Raw genomic sequence first — 20,980 nt, forward strand, 5'->3', positions numbered from 1 at the left:
AGAGTAGCTGCTGCATGTACAGTATCTAATGGACCCCAGGAAGAGTAGCTGCTGAATGTACAGTATCTAATGGACCCCAGGAAGAGTAGCTGCTGAATGTACAGTATCTAATGGACCCCAGGAAGAGTAGCTGCTGAATGTACAGTATCTAATGGACCCCAGGAAGAGTAGCTGCTGAATGTACAGTATCTAAGGACCCCAGGAAGAGTAGCTGCTGAATGTACAGTATCTAAGGACCCCAGGAAGAGTAGCTGCTGCATGTACAGTATCTAAGGACCCCAGGAAGAGTAGCTGCTGAATGTACAGTATCTAAGGACCCCAGGAAGAGTAGCTGCTGAATGTACAGTATCTAAGGACCCCAGGAAGAGTAGCTGCTGAATGTGCAGTATCTAATGGACCCCAGGAAGAGTAGCTGCTGCATGTACAATATCTAATGGACCCCAGGAAGAGTAGCTGCTGAATGTACCGTATCTAATGGACCCCAGGAAGAGTAGCTGCTGCATGTACAGTATCTAATGGACCCCAGGAAGAGTAGCTGCTGAATGTACAGTATCTAATGGACCCCAGGAAGAGTAGCTGCTGAATGTACAGTATCTAAGGACCCCAGGAAGAGTAGCTGCTGAATGTACAGTATCTAAGGACCCCAGGAAGAGTAGCTGCTGCATGTACATTATCTAAGGACCCCAGGAAGAGTAGCTGCTGAATGTACAGTATCTAAGGACCCCAGGAAGAGTAGCTGCTGAATGTACAGTATCTAAGGACCCCAGGAAGAGTAGCTGCTGAATGTGCAGTATCTAATGGACCCCAGGAAGAGTAGCTGCTGCATGTACAATATCTAATGGACCCCAGGAAGAGTAGCTGCTGAATGTACAGTATCTAATGGACCCCAGGAAGAGTAGCTGCTGCATGTACAGTATCTAATGGACCCCAGGAAGAGTAGCTGCTGAATGTACAGTATCTAAGGACCCCAGGAAGAGTAGCTGCTGAATGTACAGTATCTAATGGACCCCAGGAAGAGTAGCTGCTGAATGTACAGTATCTAATGGACCCCAGGAAGAGTAGCTGCTGAATGTACAGTATCTAATGAACCCCAGGAAGAGTAGCTGCTGAATGTACAGTATCTAATGGACCCCAGGAAGAGTAGCTGCTGAATGTACAGTATCTAATGGACCCCAGGAAGAGTAGCTGCTGCATGTACAGTATCTAATGGACCCCAGGAAGAGTAGCTGCTGAATGTACAGTATCTAATGGACCCCAGGAAGAGTAGCTGCTGAATGTACAGTATCTAATGGACCCCAGGAAGAGTAGCTGCTGCATGTACAGTATCTAATGGGGAGCCTAATAAACTAAAGCACCCACCTTACTAAGAGTAGAAACGTCTCATCTAAACTTCAGACAATAACCACTTCATGGAGCTACATTTAAATATGACTGTTGTTCTTCCGGTTCACTTCACGTGCGCCAAGATGACTCATCATAATTTAGCCTCGACTGAGGCTCAAGGGTTCAGCAACACTTGATGTTTGTTTACATGTTACGAAACGCTCCTTAGAATGGAATGTCAGTCACTCGTGGTTGTGACGATTGTGATGGCTAATGAGTCATAGGAATGCATCGGAAATGCATAGTTGGACACAGTTGCCCAATTAAAAACAAAACTCAGATATTTTAGCGTTGGGTAGGATAAGTGTGTATGTGTGTGTTTTGGGTTGTGAGGTCATAGTTCAAAGAGTAGTCTCTCTGTCCATGGTCATGAGTCCTAGAATAGCCAAAGGCAACGAACCCTGCGCAGAGAGACCAAAGGTGAATAAAATGTTGACTTGACCTTTAGGGTCATAGGTCATGCTCACCTTGAGTGTGTCTCTGTTGGGCTCAGGTAGCAGCATGATGAGGAGGTGCAGGGCCTGGATCTGCTGTCTGGGAGAGGAGATATCTGAGAAGATACAGAGCGGAAAACACACTAATCTCTCACATACACACATAACACTTAACACTGATAAGAAAGGTTAAGAGTATACTTTAGAGAAAACATGTAAATTAAATCATACATATTAATGTTACATGTACTGTAATGAATGTTAACCATGGTGATATACTGTATGAAGGACGGTAGAATTGGACAGAGTCTCTGCCTACTGGGCAGCTAATGAACCGTCGCTGGGTGTATAAAGGGCTGACCAGTTTGAGGGTGTCTAGTAACATATGTACTGTATCCACTTCATCATAAGAGTGTAGGTAGGCCTGTGTGTGCCTGCGTGCGTGTGCGTACTCACTCTGTGCGGCGGAGAAGGCAGGAGCGTGCTGGAACGTGAGCAGAGGATAAGGCAGTTCTCTGATGAACATCTTCAGCAGACCCGCTGCGTCATTGTGCCTCACCTGCTCCCAGTTAAACCGGTCCTCATAGAGCTTCTGCTCCAGCTCCTGGCGCAGATGCTGCAATAACAAACAACAAATCAAAATGGCTCCTCCTCTGGTAAAACTCAACTCTATAGGTCACCTGGGTTGACCTGCCATGGCACCTAACAAATCAAAATGGAGGGGGGTTGGTCTAATAATGGAAGGATGGTATTCAGACCAGAGGTTAGGGAGAGGTGGAGAGGGTGGTCTCACGCAGCCTGGGATTGATGCTGGAGGAGTGGGGATGACAATGGGGAGGCAGCGTAGCCTAGTGGTTAGAGCATTGGACTAGTGCAGTGGTTCTTAACCTAGGTTCGATCGAACCCCAGGGGTTCGGTGAGTCAGTCTCAGGGGTTCTGCGGAGGTCAAGACACACATTCGACTAATATGATTTGTGATGACACGCCCAGCTTGGCCATCATTGGCTGCAGGTGATCACGCTTCATTGCTTGGCCTATCTGTGCTGCAGGGAATTTGGTGCGTTCAGTCGTCGACTTGTGACTGTTGTGATGGTACGTCTTGTGATTTCTTTCGTAATATTTTAATCCCTTCATACTTACTATGTTGAGCAAAAAAAAGGTGGTCGGACGAATATGTACAATATGGATTCACATGTATAACGGAACGTGATGGGAGTCAGCGTCCTAACTGCATGATTTGCAATGCCAAGTTGAGCAATTCTAGTCTAGCACCGGCAAAACTAAGAGAACACTTCCTTAAGCTGCATGGAGATACAAGAACACAACGCTCGCTGAATTTGATGAAAAGGCTACTCTGCTTGTTCTCGGCTTTGTACCCATCAACAAACCGATCCTCACAGCATCGTACGAAGTTGCTTACCTGATCGCAAAGCAGGGCAAACCACACACCATTGGTGAAACACTCATAAAACCAGCTGTGTTGAAGTTGGTGAATATCATGCTGGGAAAAGAGGCTCAAGTTAAGTTATCCCAAATTCCTCTTTAAAATGACACCATCAGAGACAGAATAGAGGACATGAGCAAAGTAGTTGCAGATCTGATTTCAAGCCCGGCAAAATTCAGCCTTCAACTCGACGAGACCACAGACGTTTCCAATCCAAGCCAGCTTGCTGTATTCGTGCACCATGTGAAAGACGGCGTGATAAAGGAAGATTTTTTATTTTGTAAGCCTCTTACAACAACTAAGGCAGCTGATGTGAAGAAACTTGTGGATGACTTCTTCAAAGACAACAATCTTTCGTGGGATATGGTTTCTGCAGTTTGTTCGGACGGAGCTCCAGTCATGCTGGGAAGAAAGTCTGGTTTTGGTGCGCTAGTGAAAGCCGATGCATTATTGTTACGCATTGTATTCTGCACAGGCATGCGTTGGCAACAAAAACTTTGCCTCCAAAACTGGCAGAAGTATTAAAAATTGTAGTGGAATGCGTGAACTATGTGCGAACTAGTGCTCTGAGGCAACGCATCTTCAGTGAGCTGTGTAAAGAAATGGGCTCTGAATTCGAGGTACTTCTGTACCATTCTAACGTTCGGTGGTTATCCCGGGGACAGGTGCTGAATCGTGTTTTTGCCGTGCGTGTGGAATTAGCCCTGTTTTTGCAAGAGCACAAACATTGTCATGCAGATTGCTTCAAAAATTCTGAGTTCATTCTCATTTGCAGGGCGGTGGAGTCAACATCATCGAAGCGAAGGAAAACCTGAAGGCTTTTCAAAAAAAGCTACCGTTATGGAAACGACGAACAGAGAACGATAACTTCGCAAACTTTCACCTGCTGGACGACTGTGTAAGTAAGATCGAAGACGTATCTGGAATCGGAGACATTTCAGAACAACAACGCTTTCAACGTTTTGGTGTCAACAAATGGTAACGTACCCTGTTATTGCCAAGAAAGCTCTGGAGAGTCATACCGTTTGTTACAACATATCTTTGCGAGCAATCCTTTTCAAGGATGCTGGACATAAACGAAGAAAAGGAACAGACTTTGTTGCGAAAATGACATGAGTGGCACTTGCCAAGGTGAAGCCGCACATTTCTGAACTGGTCTCTGAAAGGCAACACCAGAAGTCACACTGATTTGCAGTACATTTTCATTATTATGTTTGTGTGTGAAAATCATGTTTTGATGAATTTGTTCTTTGAACACAGTGATGTTGATAAACGGTTCATGTTGTGCACCAGTAAAATATATACCCATGTTTTGAATTTGAAAAAAATAATATATTTTATTTTTCCAATTAAGTAGGGTTCGGTGAATGCGCATATGAAACTGGTGGGGTTCAGTACCTCCAACAAGGTTAAGAACCACTGGACTAGTAACTGAAAGGTTGCTAGAACAAATCCCCGAGCTGACAAGGTAACAATCTGTCGTTCTGCCCCTGAACAAAGCAGTTAACCCACTGTTCCTAGACCAGTTAACCCACTGTTCCTAGACCAGTTAACCCACTGTTCCTAGGCAGTCATTGAAAATAAGAATTAGTTCTTAACTGACTTTCCTAAAGGTTAAAATGTTTTTATTTTAATTTTATTTTTTTATCAGAGAGTCCAGTGAAGGCTCACTGTCTGGACAGGTTTCATCTGTGGGCCCCTGGGCTGGCTGTGTATCAGGGGCCTCGACTCAGTACGGATCTACTAGTAAAAAAATATGTTTTGGTTGAGGAGTGCGCCCTTTCACACAGAGACATGCTACACACACGTAAGCACATTGATATGCACGCATGTACACACAGTGGTGTAAAGTTAAGATACTTTAAAGTACAACTTAAGTAGTTGTGTATCTGTAGTTTGCCAATTATATTTTTGACAACCTGTACTTCACTAGATTCCTAAAGGAAAGAATGTAGTTTTTACTCCATACATTTTCCCTGACACTCAAAAGTACTTGTGATATTTTGACAGGAAAATGGTCCAATTCACAGACTTATCAAGAGAACATCCCTGGTCATCCCTACTGCCTCTGATCTGGAGAACTCACTAAACAGAGAACATCCCTGGTCATCCCTACTGCCTCTGATCTGGAGAACTCACTAAACAGAGAACATCCCTGGTCATCCCTACTGCCTCTGATCTGGAGAACTCACTAAACAGAACATCCCTGGTCATCCTTACTGCCTCTGATCTGGAGAACTCACTAAACAGAGAACATCCCTGGTCATCCTTACTGCCTCTGATCTGGAGAACTCACTAAACAGAGAACATCCCTGGTCATCCCTACTGCCTCTGATCTGGAGAACTCACTAAACAGAGAACATCCCTGGTCATCCCTACTGCCTCTGATCTGGAGAACTCACTAAACAGAGAACATCCCTGGTCATCCCTACAGCCTCTGATCTGGAGAACTCTAAACACAAATGCTTTGTTTCTAAATGATGCCTGAGTGTTGGGGTGTGCCCCTGGCTATCCGTCAATATAAATAAAACGAGAACATTGTGTGGTCTGGTTTGCTGAATATAAGGAAGTTGAAATTATTTATACTTTTACTTTTGATACTTAAGTATACATAAAACCAAATACTTTTAGACTTACTCAAGTAGTATTTTACTGGGTGACTTTCACTTTTACTTGAGTCATTTGCCATTAAAAAAGTATGTTTACTTTTACTCAAGTATGACAATTGGGTACTTTTTCAACCACTGTACACACACACACACCTCCCCAACACAGAATGACTGCATGAGAGAGAAGGAATGTGGGAATGGTAAGGGGAGAGATCAGTGTAGGGAGGAGGGACACTGCCTTGTGTTTTAGATAGCAGAAATAGGTCAGTCATTAACATGGTTTATGAGCATGATGTCATTTCCTGCCAAAACAACCATTCTTCTAGGCCACTGAAAAGGAATATGTCCTTTACAACGTTAATGTGGATACCGTAAACCTCTCCACTGGGCTCATACAAGAAAGAGTCAATTACAAAATGTTTTGATTTGTTGCCTTAAGTGAAATGTTTTTACAATGTCACAGAGCTATGATTGGTGGTTGACAGCTATAGTGTGACAAACTCCAGTGTGTGTATCTAGGGTGTCTTACTTTCACTCTGGAGGCAGACCCTGGTACTCTGAGAATCCCCTCAGTCTGTAGTCCTGTCTGCTCCAGCTTGGACAAGAGCTGCAAACACACAAGCATACACGTTTTATGAACCAGAAATTTAACAAGCCAAGAGGGACATTCCTATGTGAACCTGACTCATCCGTAAACAAAACCAACCTAACGTGACTGCATTTGGTTCATCTTCCGGTTTTCACAGCCAAAGCATTGTTGGTAACATACAGAACAACTTAGAGCCGTCAGACCCTAATGGGAAGTTCTTTTTTGTGACAGGGAAGTTTTCAAACCACAAAAAAAAAACAGCATTCAATTCATATTGACAACTAGTGATAAAAGCGTCCACAGATTAAGTCTCTGGCCCTTGATGTGTTTGTTTTCCATTTCCCTACTGAACAAGACTCAGGTCTGGGTTGGCGACTTCAGTCGTTTTGCCTCTACATTCCAGGAGTGGAAAGATGTGCCTAAGTCAGCGCCCTGAGATAACGCTATCAGAACCCTCCGTCTCTCACACAAGTGGTACACTCCAAAACAAAGGGACAACCGTCCTGTTTCCTGCCTCTTACTGGGGACTGAAGAGATACAACATTCCCCTTAAAGGTGCACTCCGTAACTTCTACCACACAAGTAAACCGTGTGGTAAGAACCACCTGTTTACTAGATCAAACAAAATCATAATCCTGAAGTAACCTCCTTCATCAAGTCATCCAGCAAAAACCCATTTCCAGGTCAGCAAAAATATATATCAACACTGACATAGCAGTGAAATAAGCAGTGGGCTTCAAAAGAAAAAAGTCCTATAATTCCCTTTCGGAAGCTGCTGTTATCTACCAAATCTTTTAAACACCACCTTGATACCCCATACTCTAGTCCTATACACGCCCTGTGAGACTAGACAGTCAATGTGACAAGAGTATTTAAGTCTAATTCTGGTTGGACAGGAATGACTGCTGCGAACAGGATACCATATGGCATCCCGGCAATGCCAAGGTTCGGGTCATCCCCCTAACTGGCTGACTGACTGGCAGCTGCTAAGACTAAAACAGTAAGACGTTATTTTCTTCAGCACAGCTTCTTATTTACTGTCCCACCTACACTACCGTTCAAAAGTTTGAGGTCACTTAGAAATGTCGTTTTTGAAAGAATCACATTTCTCTGTCCATTTAAAATAGCATCAAATTGATCAGAAATACTGTGTAGACATTGTTCATGTTGTTGATTACTATTGTAGTTGGAAACGGCTGAATTTTAAACAAATATCTACATAGGCGTATAGAGGACCATTATCAGCAACCATCACTCCTGTATTCCAATGGCACGTTGTGTGTTAGCTAATCCAAGTTTATCATTTTTTTTAAAAAGGCTAATTTATCATTAGAAACCCCTTTTGAAACTGTTGTCCTGATTAAAGAAGCAATAAAACAGGCCTTCTTTAGACTAGTTGAGTATCTGGAGCATCAGCATTTGGGGGTTCGATTAAAGGCTCAAAATGGCCAGAAACAAAGATTTTCTTCTAAAACTTGTCAGTCTATTCTTGTTCTGAGAAATTAAGACTATTCTATGCGAAAAATTGCCAAGAAACTGAAGATCTCATCCAACGCTGTGTACTACCCCCGTCACAGAACAGCGCATACTGGCTCTTACCAGAATAGAAAGAGTGGGAGGCCCCGGTGCACAACGGAGCAAGAGGACAAGTACATTAGAGTGTCTAGTTTGAGAAACAGATGCTTCACAAGTACTCAACTAGCAGCTTCATTAAATAGTACCCGCAAAACACCAGTCTCAACATCAACAGTGAAGAGGCGACTCCGGGATGCTGGCCTTCAAGGCAGAGTTCCTCTGTCCAGTGTCTGTGTTATTTTATTGGCCAGTCTGAGATATGGCTTTTTCTTTGCAACTCTACCTAGAAGGCCAGCATCCCGGAGTCATCTCTTCAAGGTTGACGTTGAGACAGGGGTTTTGCGGGTACTATTTAATGGAGCTGTGAGGCATCTGTTTCTCAAACTACCAGCCGTTTCTTTAAAAAAATCTGCCGTTTCCAGCTACAATAGTCAGTTACAACATTAACAAGGTCTACACTTTATTTCTGATAAATGATGCTATTTTAAATAGACAAAAAAAGTGCTTTTCCTTCAAAAACAAGGACATTTCTAAGTGACCCCAAACTTTTGAACGGTAGCATTTATTTAAAAAATGAGTTATCAGAGCTAACATATTCTATGATAGAAATAGACAATAACTAACATACATCCATAGCTGATTTGACAACACAAATTAATATATAATTCCGTTTATGATTAATCACTTGACACTCCTCCCCCGATCGGTAAGTTTAACAGGAGCATATGGTACATTTCTGACATTTAGTCTCTCCAGAATGTCTTTGTGATAACACGTGAGAAACCAATGCTTAAGCAGGCTGCCAAGTGCTGATAGAGAGAAACAGGAGGGGAAATAGGATCTTGGAGAAGGGCAGGCAGTGAGTTGGCTTGTGCTGACACACATTAGGATTAACACAAACTCTCTTGCTAAAACACACACACAGGAGAAGATGGGTAGTGTGTTGTAGTCAATGGTTCTGAGAAAGGTTTGGTCCTGGGAAAGGGTTAGTTCAGTAGGAATATAATGATGGACGTGATGAAGGCCAGTGTACTATGGGTTATCAGTGGGTGGGAGAAGAGCTGAGGGAAGGAGAGAACGAGAGAGAGTAAGATCGAGAGAGAGTAAGGAAATGAGAGATTGTTTAACTGACCCATAGAAGTGCCCATAGAAGTAGGAGGCCCCCATAAATGGCAATGCAGAATAACCCCAAAGTAAAGGACAGCTGAAGCAAATGAATAGAACTAAAAACAGGTACAGTACCTTTCTGAAAACAAGAGGAACCTTGGACCCAGGAAACTTCTTCTGGTCGTTCTCCAGTAGAGTGGTTAGGGGAACTCCAAATATACCACTTTCTGTGGATCGGGAGGGAAACATTCAAACCAGAGGGACTGCTCATGTAAAATCGTGATGTGCAACACCAGTGTTGTGTTCATTATGGCAAGCATCTGAAAACATCATAGAATGCCTAGTCCCGCCATGTTTACATGCGTTTTCTTCTGTTTGGTGCCCATTGAACATGACCCAGTCAACCAGCCACCCACCTCTGGCCTTGCTACGTGCCGCTCGGTTGCGTTTGAGCTCGATGCCCAGGCCGTCGTAGAAGGTGGTCAGTTCAATCAAAGAGATGTAGCCGATCTTCTTCATGTCCTCACAAGACAGGTCTTGGATGCGGGTGAGGCCCAGTTTAGGCCTGGGCAGCTGAAATGTCTGTACAAGACCGAAGACAACACACATTTTACATATTCAAACAGGTTCCTGGAGGGCGGCCTAGTGGTTAACACAGCTGTCTCCAGTCCACAAAAAGCCGCCTACGGCAGGAGTTCAAATCCCCGCTCTGCCACTTTCTGTCCTGTACATCCCCTTCCATCTGTCTCTCCCTCTCATTTCCTACTGTCTAAATAACTGTTGTTTTAAGTTCCATTTCCCTTTAAACAAAAAGGTCAGAGGTGAGACTCACTGGCAGGTCATGGTCATCTCTGCGGATGCGTTGGCAGTCCTGGCAGTCCCCCTGGCGGCCCCTGTGGTGTGCAGTGGTGCCCTCGGAGTAGGGCACCTCGAAAGACAGGGAGTCAGAGGTGTCCTGAGGTGGTGGGCAGGGAGGGCACTCTGAAACACATCTCTCTGTGCTCTGGGAGAAGCTGGGACACGCAGGCCGCACTGGAAAACACACACACACACCTCAATGATGGCTACATCACCAGTATATTCCCCCTTATGCACAGACATCAGTCCAACCAATCAGATGGGAATGATACAAGTCCAATGTGTTTCTCACATTGAAACGATCATGATGACAGAATTAGGCTCAAATACCATGGAAATAAGAAGCTTTCAACCCATTGGAGAGAGGTTCCTTCACAGTGGCTAACCACAGCCAACCACATCAAACCAAACAATCAACGGTGGTAACATATTGAGAGACGACTCACCTCTAGAAGACGTCCGGTGGACGCATCTGGAAGGCATGTCTCCATTGGGTGACGTGGGGGGGACAGGGGGTATGGGATCAACTGGCTAAAAAGGAGAGGAGACATACGTGATCATCATTTATTCTCATTCAACGTGTGGGACACATGAAAAGACGGATGGTCCTTCAGCATTCAACTATGGTGAAAGGATTTAGGAGTCATTTCTGTGAACCGAATGAACACCAGCAGTATCAGACACAGTAACAGATGTCAGAACAGCGATGTGCTAGTTTGATTCCTGTGAATTGACTTCCATATTACAGCGGCGCAGTACATTTTCTGACACGGGGAGAGAGGAAAGTGGATATCAACGGAACAAAGGAGGTTTCAACAGGAGCCAGCTGTTTTGTTCTGTTGTATACATACAAGTCAGTGAAAAGAGCATGGTCAACGGTTACGCACAACGCTGCCAGAATCGACTGGAGCCAAACCACATCGTCAGCAGCACCGCGATAGAGAAATACAGCCTAGAAACTATAGGTTACATGTACCCAAATATCCATTGCACAGACAGAGAGCTTGAGTCCATAATATATCCAGGTAAATACTTACGGTATGCCTAAATACACAATGGTACATATACGTCATGGTATACTTGTACTGCAATGTTGAGGGAACTAGCACAAGCATTTCTCTGCACCTTTTATGCCAGCTGTAAACTGTGTATGTGACAAATACAATGTCATGTTAAGCAATTAAAATAACTACATGCTTTTTCTTTTCAACGATGTCCACCATCTTTCACTATTAGATGACAAAAGGGCTATGGTCTCATTTTTCCTCACCCACACTGAATGGACGTTTTTATGCTTCTAGATTGGTTTACGGCCCAGACTCAATGCCCTGGACACCTGCCAGTAGCCTGCCACTAGGCTATGGGGCCTGCCAGTAGCCTGCCACGAGGCTATGGGGCCTGCCAGTAGCCTGCCACTAGGCTGTGGGGCCTGCCAGTAGCCTGCCACTAGGCTATGGGGCCTGCCAGTAGCCTGCCACTAGGCTGTGGGGCCTGCCAGTAGCCTGCCACTAGGCTATGGGGCCTGCCAGTAGCCTGCCACTAAGCTATGGGGCCTGCCAGTAGCCTGCCACTAGGCTATGGGGCCTGCCAGTAGCCTGCCACGAGGCTATGGGGCCTGCCAGTAGCCTGCCACTAGGCTGTGGGGCCTGCCAGTAGCCTGCCACTAAGCTATGGGGCCTGCCAGTAAACGATGGGGCCTGCCAGTAGCCTGCAATAGGCTATGGGGCCTGCCACTAGTCTGTGGGGCCTGCCAGTAAACGATGGGGCCTGCCAGTAGACTGTGAGGCCTTAAGAAGAGTGAAGGCTTTCTCGGTGTCCCGGACTGAGTGGTGTGACTCATAATCCTGTGCTCCCTTCCACATCTGACTCACCCTAGAGGCTCCTGCCATCACCACACAGCAGTGCTGACAGAGGCACTCGTGGCACTCTTTGGTGGGGGGTGTTATTGGTCCTATCACCCCTCCCCATTCATTCATGCTGTAAATATCTAAATCTCTTTCAACACTTCATAGCCACACAATAGCCTTGGGAGGGCTAGTCTTAGTCATATCAGCTAGCTAGATACTGAGGTGCAGTCTGCATACTTGCCTCAACTTCCCTTGATAGACAACTGCAAAGACACCACTAGGCCGAACACAATCTGTGGGCTTGCTACCTGATATACGACCAACCCTTCTACAGAATTACAATGCTGCTGTGCTATAGGATGCCATTTGATCTCAGCAGTGCATGCATTACACCGCCATCTGAAAACAGTATGGGACTTCCCTGTTGCCCTTCTCATGTAAAACTTTCTTCACATTCCAGCTCCCAGCCAGCCAGTCAGTGGGGCAATTCTATTTCTGGAGAAAGAGGGGACAGCTGCCCACGCCAGCTGAGAGCTGCATTATAGGGCTAAGCAAGAGCTCATCGTGTTTCCACCATCCAACACCGCTCCTCTAACAATGGCCCATGCCAAAGCCATGTATTATGCCTATAATGGTTCTGGCCCATACCAATGCCGGGGTGGGGGGTGGGGGTGACATCCTGAGTATCTGAAGCATGTCTACTGGACTCCTCTCCTTACTCTATTCCATCTCTGACACACAGGATTAGGATACGTACTGAGATTACAGAGGCTTGTCTGGCTCTGCCAGAGGATCAGTATGCCAGATGAGATGGTTATATCCAGATGAACTGAGGTCATAGGGGCACTGAGGGTCAGAGGCACCAGTTATAGCCGACAAAGGGCCAGACATGAGACAGATTTCATGTCAACTCGTTTCATTTTAGGATTTCAATGGGAAATATACCGACTCCAACTCCATAAACGCAATTGCTGAATGCTTAACCCAAAGCACCCTCGCCGTAGACGTACATTTAAATAAATGGATCATAAACAACAAAAAGTGTTCCCTTTATCTCTTTGAAGCCATCTGTCTCACCGATGTGTCTGGCGTGGAGAAGATGTCTCGGACGTGTCTAGTCGGCTGCTTGCTTCTCTTCCTCACGGTCAGGGTGTAATTATCCACACGCTTCTTCACCATGGCTGCCTGCGAGCGCGTTAGCGTGGAGAGCAGCGCCTCCGCAGGCCCCTCCCCCAACGCCCCCGACACCAGCGTGGAAAGACCCGCATCCTGCAGCCACGCCTCCTCAAGCTCCGCCTCTGGAATGCAGAAGAGTCAGAGATAAATCAGTACCCATAGCATTTATCAGAATCTAAATGTGTATCCATCTCTATGGGAAGGACATCAACAGAGCACATCAAGTGTTGGTGTCCATTCCATTTAATATTTCCTTAGTTAAATTCCATTCAACTAGAATTGAGCCCAACTCAACACACCCTAGGTCTATAAATGGCTAAAAAGCACCATTTCCTCTTACGTAGCCTACCGTCCATACTGCCCTTCTCCAGCAAGTCCTCGTGGCCCCGATGACCATCTTCCTCAATGTTCTTCACTTCGCTCCAGTAGTCCTCCATGGAGTCCTGGGAGTCCCGTGACGCCGGCCGCTCCGGTGGGCTGGGAGGGGGAGAGGGCCTGGTCCCCCTAGAACTCATCCTGCCTAGTAGGTCTATCCCCTGGTACTGCACCTTCCTGGGGTGGGGAGGGAGGAGGTCAGTAAGTCAATAGGTTGGTATTTGGAGGTGGGGAGGAGATTGTAGGCCGTTCTTGTCATACCAGAATTGGTTTAAGTGTGAAAAACATTTCAATTTCAAAATACCAGATTCACACATTGAGCAAAAAATAAAGGCTACGTCAGACATACACTTCTCAAAACCCCTGTACTTTATAAACCGGATACACCTCGATCAGACACTAGAAACTACACTTCTCAAAACCCCTGTACTTTATAAACCATATACACACCGGATACACCTAGATCAGACACTAGAAACTACACTTCTCAAAACCCCTGTACTTTATTAACCATATACACACCGGATACACCTAGATCAGACACTAGAAACTACACTTCTCAAAACCCCTGTACTTTATTAACCATATACACACCGGATACACCTCGATCAGACACTAGAAAACTACACTTCTCAAAACCTCTGTACTTTATAAACCATATACACACCGGATACACCTCGATCAGACACTAGAAAACTACACTTCTCAAAACCCCTGTACTTAATAAACCATATACACACCAGATACACCTTGATCAGACACTAGAAACTACAGTACCAGTTATTCAATGTTTTTTTTCTTTAGTTTTACTATTTTCTACATTGTGGAATAATAGTGAAGACATCAACAATATGACATAACATATAGAAGAATCATGTTACCAAAAAATGAAAGTGTTAAACCGATCAAGAAAATATATTATATATTTGAAATTCTTCAAAGTAGCCACTTTTTGCCTTGATGACATTTTCTACATACAATGTAGAAAATAGTACAAATAAAGAAAAACCCTTGAATGAGTAGGTGTGTCTAAACTGTTGACTGGTAGGACTGACAGGAGGGGAACTCACCACTGCCCTACTGAAGACACTGGACTGGAGGAGCTAGGGGGCTAGTCTAAGAATGATCATCTTATCTTTCATTGCAAAATGAGCCCAGTATCACTTAGGCTAGCATGTCACACTGTGAATCATAGAAACCATTACGCATTCAGAAATGAATTGGAGGGGCTGAATCACCATTCCTAATAAATAAGAAAACTACTTCAGCCACTCGACCACAGTTTATATCTGTGATAAACATCTTTCTGGAGAGAGTACTCCATTATTCCCTCCTAAACACGGCATCGACTCAGAGAATCAAAACAGCAGATTCTTTAGTTTCATGAAATAACGAAAGAAGCAAATGTTTCTAAACAAACTGTAAATAATAGCGAAGTGAAACCATGTAACTTAACATGAAACTGGGCTGTAATTAACGTCTGAACTTTGGAAAACAACGATAAATACATAAAACTTGCAGGGAGGGTAATAAACAGACAATAAGACAAGCATGAAACTATTCATTAGGACAAACGCGAGTAGCGGCTGGAGCTGCTATAAGCCGTGCATGTACACGAATGCGCAGTGGGGTAAAATACTTATGTAGGACTTTAAAGTTTTCTTAAAGTCCTTTTTTTGGCGTTATCTGTACTTTACTATTTATATTATTGACAACTTTCACTCCACTAAATTCCTGACATCAAAAAGTTACATTTAGAATGTTCAGGCAGGACAGCAATCTGGTCGAATTCACACACACCTATAACACTTTGTCATCTGGCAGACTCACTAAACACAAATACTGCATTTGTAAATTACGTCTGAGTGTTGGAATTTTATGTATAACATTTACTATAACTAAATACTTCTACTCAATTTTGACAAATGAGTACTTTTTCAACCACTGTACTTAAGCACATGTTAAAACCAGAACCTTTGAGACTTTTACTCAAGTAGTATTTTACTGGGTAACCATTACTTGAGTAATTCTGTATTTAGGTACAGTGTCTTTACTTTTACTCAAGTATGACAATTGGATACTTGTACCACCCCTGTGAATGAGGGTGTTTGTGCTCCACTTCACATGTATGAGCATGTTAGGCAGAGATGGGCAACCTTGATGGGAGTGGGGGGGGGGGCACATAAAAATCACAACTCATCATGAGGGACTGCAGTGGCTCGCGGGTCTGTGTATCCATACCAACACATGCAGTCAGTGCCGGCCCCTAGCCTATTGGGGGCATTAAGTAAAATTGTTGCGGGGGTCCCAACTTGCGAGTAAAACATTTGAGTCCCTCCTCTCAACAGTGAAGATATTTATTTTCACATTTCTTGTAATCTACACATTTTGCCATGGGGCAGAGAAAATATTTTGCAGTTGAACAGATTTCCTGCAATTCTAATCATGATTTGCAGTTTTTAATATGATATTTGAGTGAGAGTGGGGGTCCCCCCATCGGTAATTTGACAACAAATTTAGATAGCTGGCTAGACTAATTTACCAGTCAGTGACTGATACAGGAGGGAAAACTGCTACCCTGGGGAAGGGTACCAAAAAATGTCTGCAGCATTGAAGGTCTCCAAGAACCCAGTGGCCTCCATCATTCTTAAAATGGAAGAAGTTTGGAAGCACCATGACTCTTCCTAGAGCTGGCCACCTGGCCAAACTGAGCAATTGGGGGAGAAGGGCCTTGGTCAGGGAGGTGCCCAAGAACCCAATGGTCACTCTGACAGAGCTCCAGAGTTCCTCTGTGGAGATGGGAGAACTTTCCAGAAGGATAACCATCTCTGCAGCACTCCACCAATCAGGCCTTTATGGTAGAGTGGCCAGACAGAAGCCGCTCCTCAGTAAAAGGCACATGACAGCCCGCCAAAAGGCACCTAAAGGGCTCTCAGACCAAGAGAAAACAAGATTCCCTGGTCTGATGAAACCAAGATTGAACTCTTTGGCCTGAATGACAGGAGTCACATCTGGGGGAGACCTGGCACCATACCTACGGTGAAGCATGGTGGTGGCAGCATCATGCTGTGAGGATGTTTTTCAGCGGCAGGGACTGGGAGACTAGTCAGGAGAGGGAAAAATGAACAGAGAAAAGTACAGAGAGATCCTTGATGAAGTCCTGAGCGCTCTGGAACAGGTTATCAGACTGGGGAGAAGGTTCACCTTCCAACAGGACAACGACCCTAACCACACAGCCAAGACAATGCAGGAGTGCCTTTAGGAAAAGTCTATGAATGTCCTTGAGTAGCCCAGGCAGAGCCTGGACTTTGAACCCGATCGAACATCTCTAGAGAGACCTAAAATAGCTGTGCAGGGACGCTTCCCATCCAGCCTGAAAGGATCTGTAGAGAAGAATGGGAGAAACTCCCCAAGTACAGGTGTGCCAAGCTTGTAGCTTCATACCCAAGAAAACTCGAGGCTGTAATCGCTGCCAAAGGTGCTTCAACAAAGTACTGAGTAAAGGGTCTGAATACTAATGTCAATGTCAAAAACTTTTATTTATTTTTTATTTATACAATAATATCTTAATACCTGTTTTTGCTTTGTCATTGTGTGTACATTGATGAGAAACAAAAAAATACATTTAATACATTTTAAAATAAGTAACAAAATGTGAAAAATGTGGTCTGAATACATTCAGAATGCACTGTCCATCATCATGCAGAGTCCATCCCCCCTCCTAAAGCCATCTCTTCCCACAGGTCTGTCTGCTTCCAGTCACAGCCAGGTTCCCATTACAACTCCTAATTACAGAGAGGCCTCGTGACATCACAGGCCTTTTAATTTCAGACAGGCAGAGTTATGATTGGTCAGGAGAGCAGCACCTTGTTGTGGCTTGTTGGCCCCTTAAACCTGTATGGCTGGGCCCGTGTCTGATGCGGTCCGATGGACCAGGTCAATGCTGGGATACGGGGTTCCTGGTCCAAAGAATGATAGGCTGGGAAAGGAACGTGGCAGAGTACCGAGGGCAGTGTCATACACACCCTTCTCTCCCCCTCTACAGCTGGAGGAGGGACATGAATAGGAGTCAAGGGGAAGGTTAAAGGGGTCTTCCTAGACCTGTAAGGGATTTCCTACTATCTACTCAGCATGCAAACCATCCCAATTTCATTCAATTCTGTTCAAATTAAATTTGTTAATTTGCTGCACAATGGACAATTTTGTTTGCAAGCCCACGTGGGGCCAAAAGCACATCAGTATTCAGGGAAAAGGTATGCCTGCTTGTTTGTATTCAAATATTGATAAGTGTGTGTGTGTGTGTGTGTGTGTGTGTGTGTGTGTGTGTGTGCCAGGAAGCTGGCCCTGGCCACACTTAGGGGGGATGTTATTGATTAGAATGATGCATGCTGGGCGTGTGGATGGCGGAACTTTGTTTTAATGGGTTTTTGTTCCCCTGGGTACCCCTCCACCCTCACACCCCTCATGTTATCACATGAGATTTCACAGAATAACATACAGGCCTACAGTATGCCGTTCATTACAGGAAGAGTAGCTAGTATGATGGGCTGTAGGGGCAAAGAATAAGCTAAGAACACTGAGGTTATGACTATCCCCATTGGTATAGGTTTAGAAACGCAGGCCTCCTCATGCACATATCATGACAATTCAAATGAACACAACCTTTTTCTAGGAATCCATGTGTGCAGAATAAAACAACAATTCCATGTGTACGGCTGGTTTGTTGACACAAAGAAATATGCTGTGCTTGTTGAAGAGCAGGTTTGGATGTGTGTGTGTGTGTGGGTGACAGCTGTTCAGCACAGAAGCATTTCGTTTGGAGGATGTATACCATTCATTCCGGTACTAATACAACTTGAAAACAACTCTTCACAGTCTCTGAACAACAGCGACGTCACCTGCGATGATGCTGGCAACTGAGGGGGCATAGGTCAGGACCAGTATACACAATACATCTTAGAAATCTTATGATCTTTAAAAACATTTTTTTTTTATCCTAGATAAGTACTTCTACTCTGAGACACTTTGTGAATACTGGCCCTGGTTGTTTTTCCTAGAACAGAGTCAATAGTAGACACACTAAGACACCTCAGTTGATTCACAGTGGTTCATCTCCAGACTCTCAAATATCAAGAAACATCTGGTTCAAACCAAAAATGAAAGAAGCCTTATTAGGTGAAATACAGAACAGTTAAGGTATGTATGACACAGACACACTTAGTTCTACCCAGCCATTTCCCCTCAGGTCATGTTAAGGAGGTTTATTAAAATACATTCAAGTTGAAGAGTAAAGAGTTTTAGATGGAGAGATTCCGAACTCAGGTGCTGGTAGTGTAGGGACAGGGTGACACCATTCCAGTGACCCATTACGTACGGTAGGCTATACTACAGTCACTATGGCTTCCTGTGATTCACTAGTACGGATACAGTGCCCATACGCCAGCGGATACAGAGAGTACCCATACGCCAGCAGATACAGAGAGTACCCATACGCCAGCAGATACAGAGAGTACCCATACGCCAGCAGATACAGAGAGTACCCATACGCCAGCAGATACAGACAGTACCCATACGCCAGCAGATACAGACAGTACCCATACGCCAGCAGATACAGACAGTACCCATACGCCAGCAGATACAGACAGTACCCATACGCCAGCAGATACAGACAGTACCCATACGCCAGCAGATACAGACAGTACCCATACGCCAGCAGATACAGACAGTACCCATACGCCAGCAGATACAGACAGTACCCATACGCCAGCGGATACAGACAGTACCCATACGCCAGCGGATACAGACAGTGCCCATACGCCAGCGGATACAGACAGTGCCCATACGCCAGCGGATACAGACAGTGCCCATACGCCAGCGGATACAGACAGTACCCATACGCCAGCAGATACAGACAGTGCCCGTACGCCAGCAGATACAGACAGTGCCCATACGCCAGCAGATACAGACAGTGCCCATACGCCAGCAGATACAGACAGTGCCCATACGCCAGCAGATACAGACAGTGCCCATACGCCAGCAGATACAGACAGTACCCATACGCCAGCAGATACAGACAGTACCCATACGCCAGCAGATACAGACAGTGCCCATACGCCAGCAGATACAGACAGTGCCCATACCACAGCGGATACATACAGTAGTCATACCACAGCAGATACATACAGTAGTCATACCACAGCAGATACATACAGTAGTCATACCACAGCAGATACATACAGTAGTCATACCACAGCAGATACATACAGTAGTCATACCACAGCAGATACATACAGTAGTCATACCACAGCAGATACATACAGTAGTCATACCACAGCGGATACATACAGTAGTCATACCACCGCAGATACATACAGTAGTCATACCACAGCGGATACATACAGTAGTCATACCACAGCGGATACATACAGTAGTCATACCACAGCGGATACATACAGTAGTCATACCACAGCGGATACATACAGTAGTCATACCACAGCAGATACATACAGTAGTCATACCACAGCGGATACATACAGTAGTCATACCACAGCGGATACATACAGTAGTCATACCACAGCAGATACATACAGTACCCATACGCCAGCGGATACATACAGTAGTCATACACCAGCAGATACATACAGTAGTCATACCACAGCGGATACATACAGTAGTCATACCACAGCGGATACATACAGTAGTCATACCACAGCAGATACATACAGTAGTCATACCACAGCGGATACATACAGTAGTCATACCACAGCGGATACATACAGTAGTCATACCACAGCTTAGGAAACCTATAGAACCATCATTCCATTCAAAAACCTTTCTCGTCCATCATGTGGGTACCGTTCCACTACAGTCAATTCAGATATAATTAATGTACTACAATCCCTAAGTCTTCAGGTGTGCTTCTTAGTAGGATATCCTAAATAAAAAATTGCTCTGAAATATCTTTCACAAAAATCAAAACATTCCATAAAAATAACTAAATGGAATTAGAAGTCATAAATCCATGACCTCTGGCTAAAAGGTGTTCTCAAAAGGAAATATCTTAGTAAATACAATACATATTCATTCACACCACCATCAATACAGACAGTCCATGTGTTAATGTTCCACTTCACAAGAATCAAATCACACACACACACACACACACACACACACACACACACACACACACACACACACACACACACACACACACACACACACACACACACACACACACACACACACACACACACGATAACATTTGAGGAGGAAAAAAAATCAGATTACCTTTCAGTTCCTCATCCAGCTCGAGAGAAGAAGGGAGCGAGTGAACTCTAGTGATCTAAAAGAGAGAGAGGTGCCTGTCTAGAGTATATAAACAAATGTGTTTGAAGCCAGGCAGGGAGAGAGAGACAGAGACAACTATCTCAGGATATCCTCCTACAGACAGAGCTTGGGTTCCACAGAGACTCATCTCTCCTCCCTCCCACACACACCTCCTCTCTTGCGCTCTCCCTCCATCCCATTCCCACTCCGCGGGGAGGCACACGAGTTTCCAGTGTCCAGCTTTCTCCCCTCCTTCC

General features: G+C 44.7%; 1 protein-coding gene across 5 annotated transcripts in view; it reads right to left on the reverse strand.

The window, feature by feature from the left end:
- LOC118361775 (rho GTPase-activating protein 18-like) overlaps window positions 1–20,980 on the reverse strand; it is a 44,248-nt gene that overhangs the window by 4,566 nt on the left and 18,702 nt on the right. For 3 of the 5 annotated variants that reach the window (XR_004821059.2, XM_035741987.2, XM_035741992.2), the window contains exons 2-10: window positions 13,363–13,574; window positions 12,924–13,144; window positions 10,446–10,530; window positions 9,974–10,173; window positions 9,558–9,723; window positions 9,277–9,368; window positions 6,400–6,477; window positions 2,274–2,433; window positions 1,851–1,933 (exon numbers count right to left, since the gene is read on the reverse strand). Coding sequence is in view for 4 of the 5 variants with exons in the window: in XM_035741987.2 (XP_035597880.1) it covers window positions 1,851–1,933; window positions 2,274–2,433; window positions 6,400–6,477; window positions 9,277–9,368; window positions 9,558–9,723; window positions 9,974–10,173; window positions 10,446–10,530; window positions 12,924–13,144; window positions 13,363–13,574 (1,297 nt within the window). In the remaining variant the exon portion in view is untranslated. Of the gene's footprint in view, window positions 1–1,850; window positions 1,934–2,273; window positions 2,434–6,399; window positions 6,478–9,276; window positions 9,369–9,557; window positions 9,724–9,973; window positions 10,174–10,445; window positions 10,531–12,923; window positions 13,145–13,362; window positions 13,575–20,684; window positions 20,887–20,980 lie in introns of those variants that run through there. The other 2 variants (XM_035741991.2, XM_035741988.2) reach the window with 2 other exon arrangements.

Source organism: Oncorhynchus keta, chromosome 28 (assembly GCF_023373465.1).
Source record: "Oncorhynchus keta strain PuntledgeMale-10-30-2019 chromosome 28, Oket_V2, whole genome shotgun sequence".
NCBI classification, from domain to species: domain Eukaryota; kingdom Metazoa; phylum Chordata; class Actinopteri; order Salmoniformes; family Salmonidae; genus Oncorhynchus; species Oncorhynchus keta.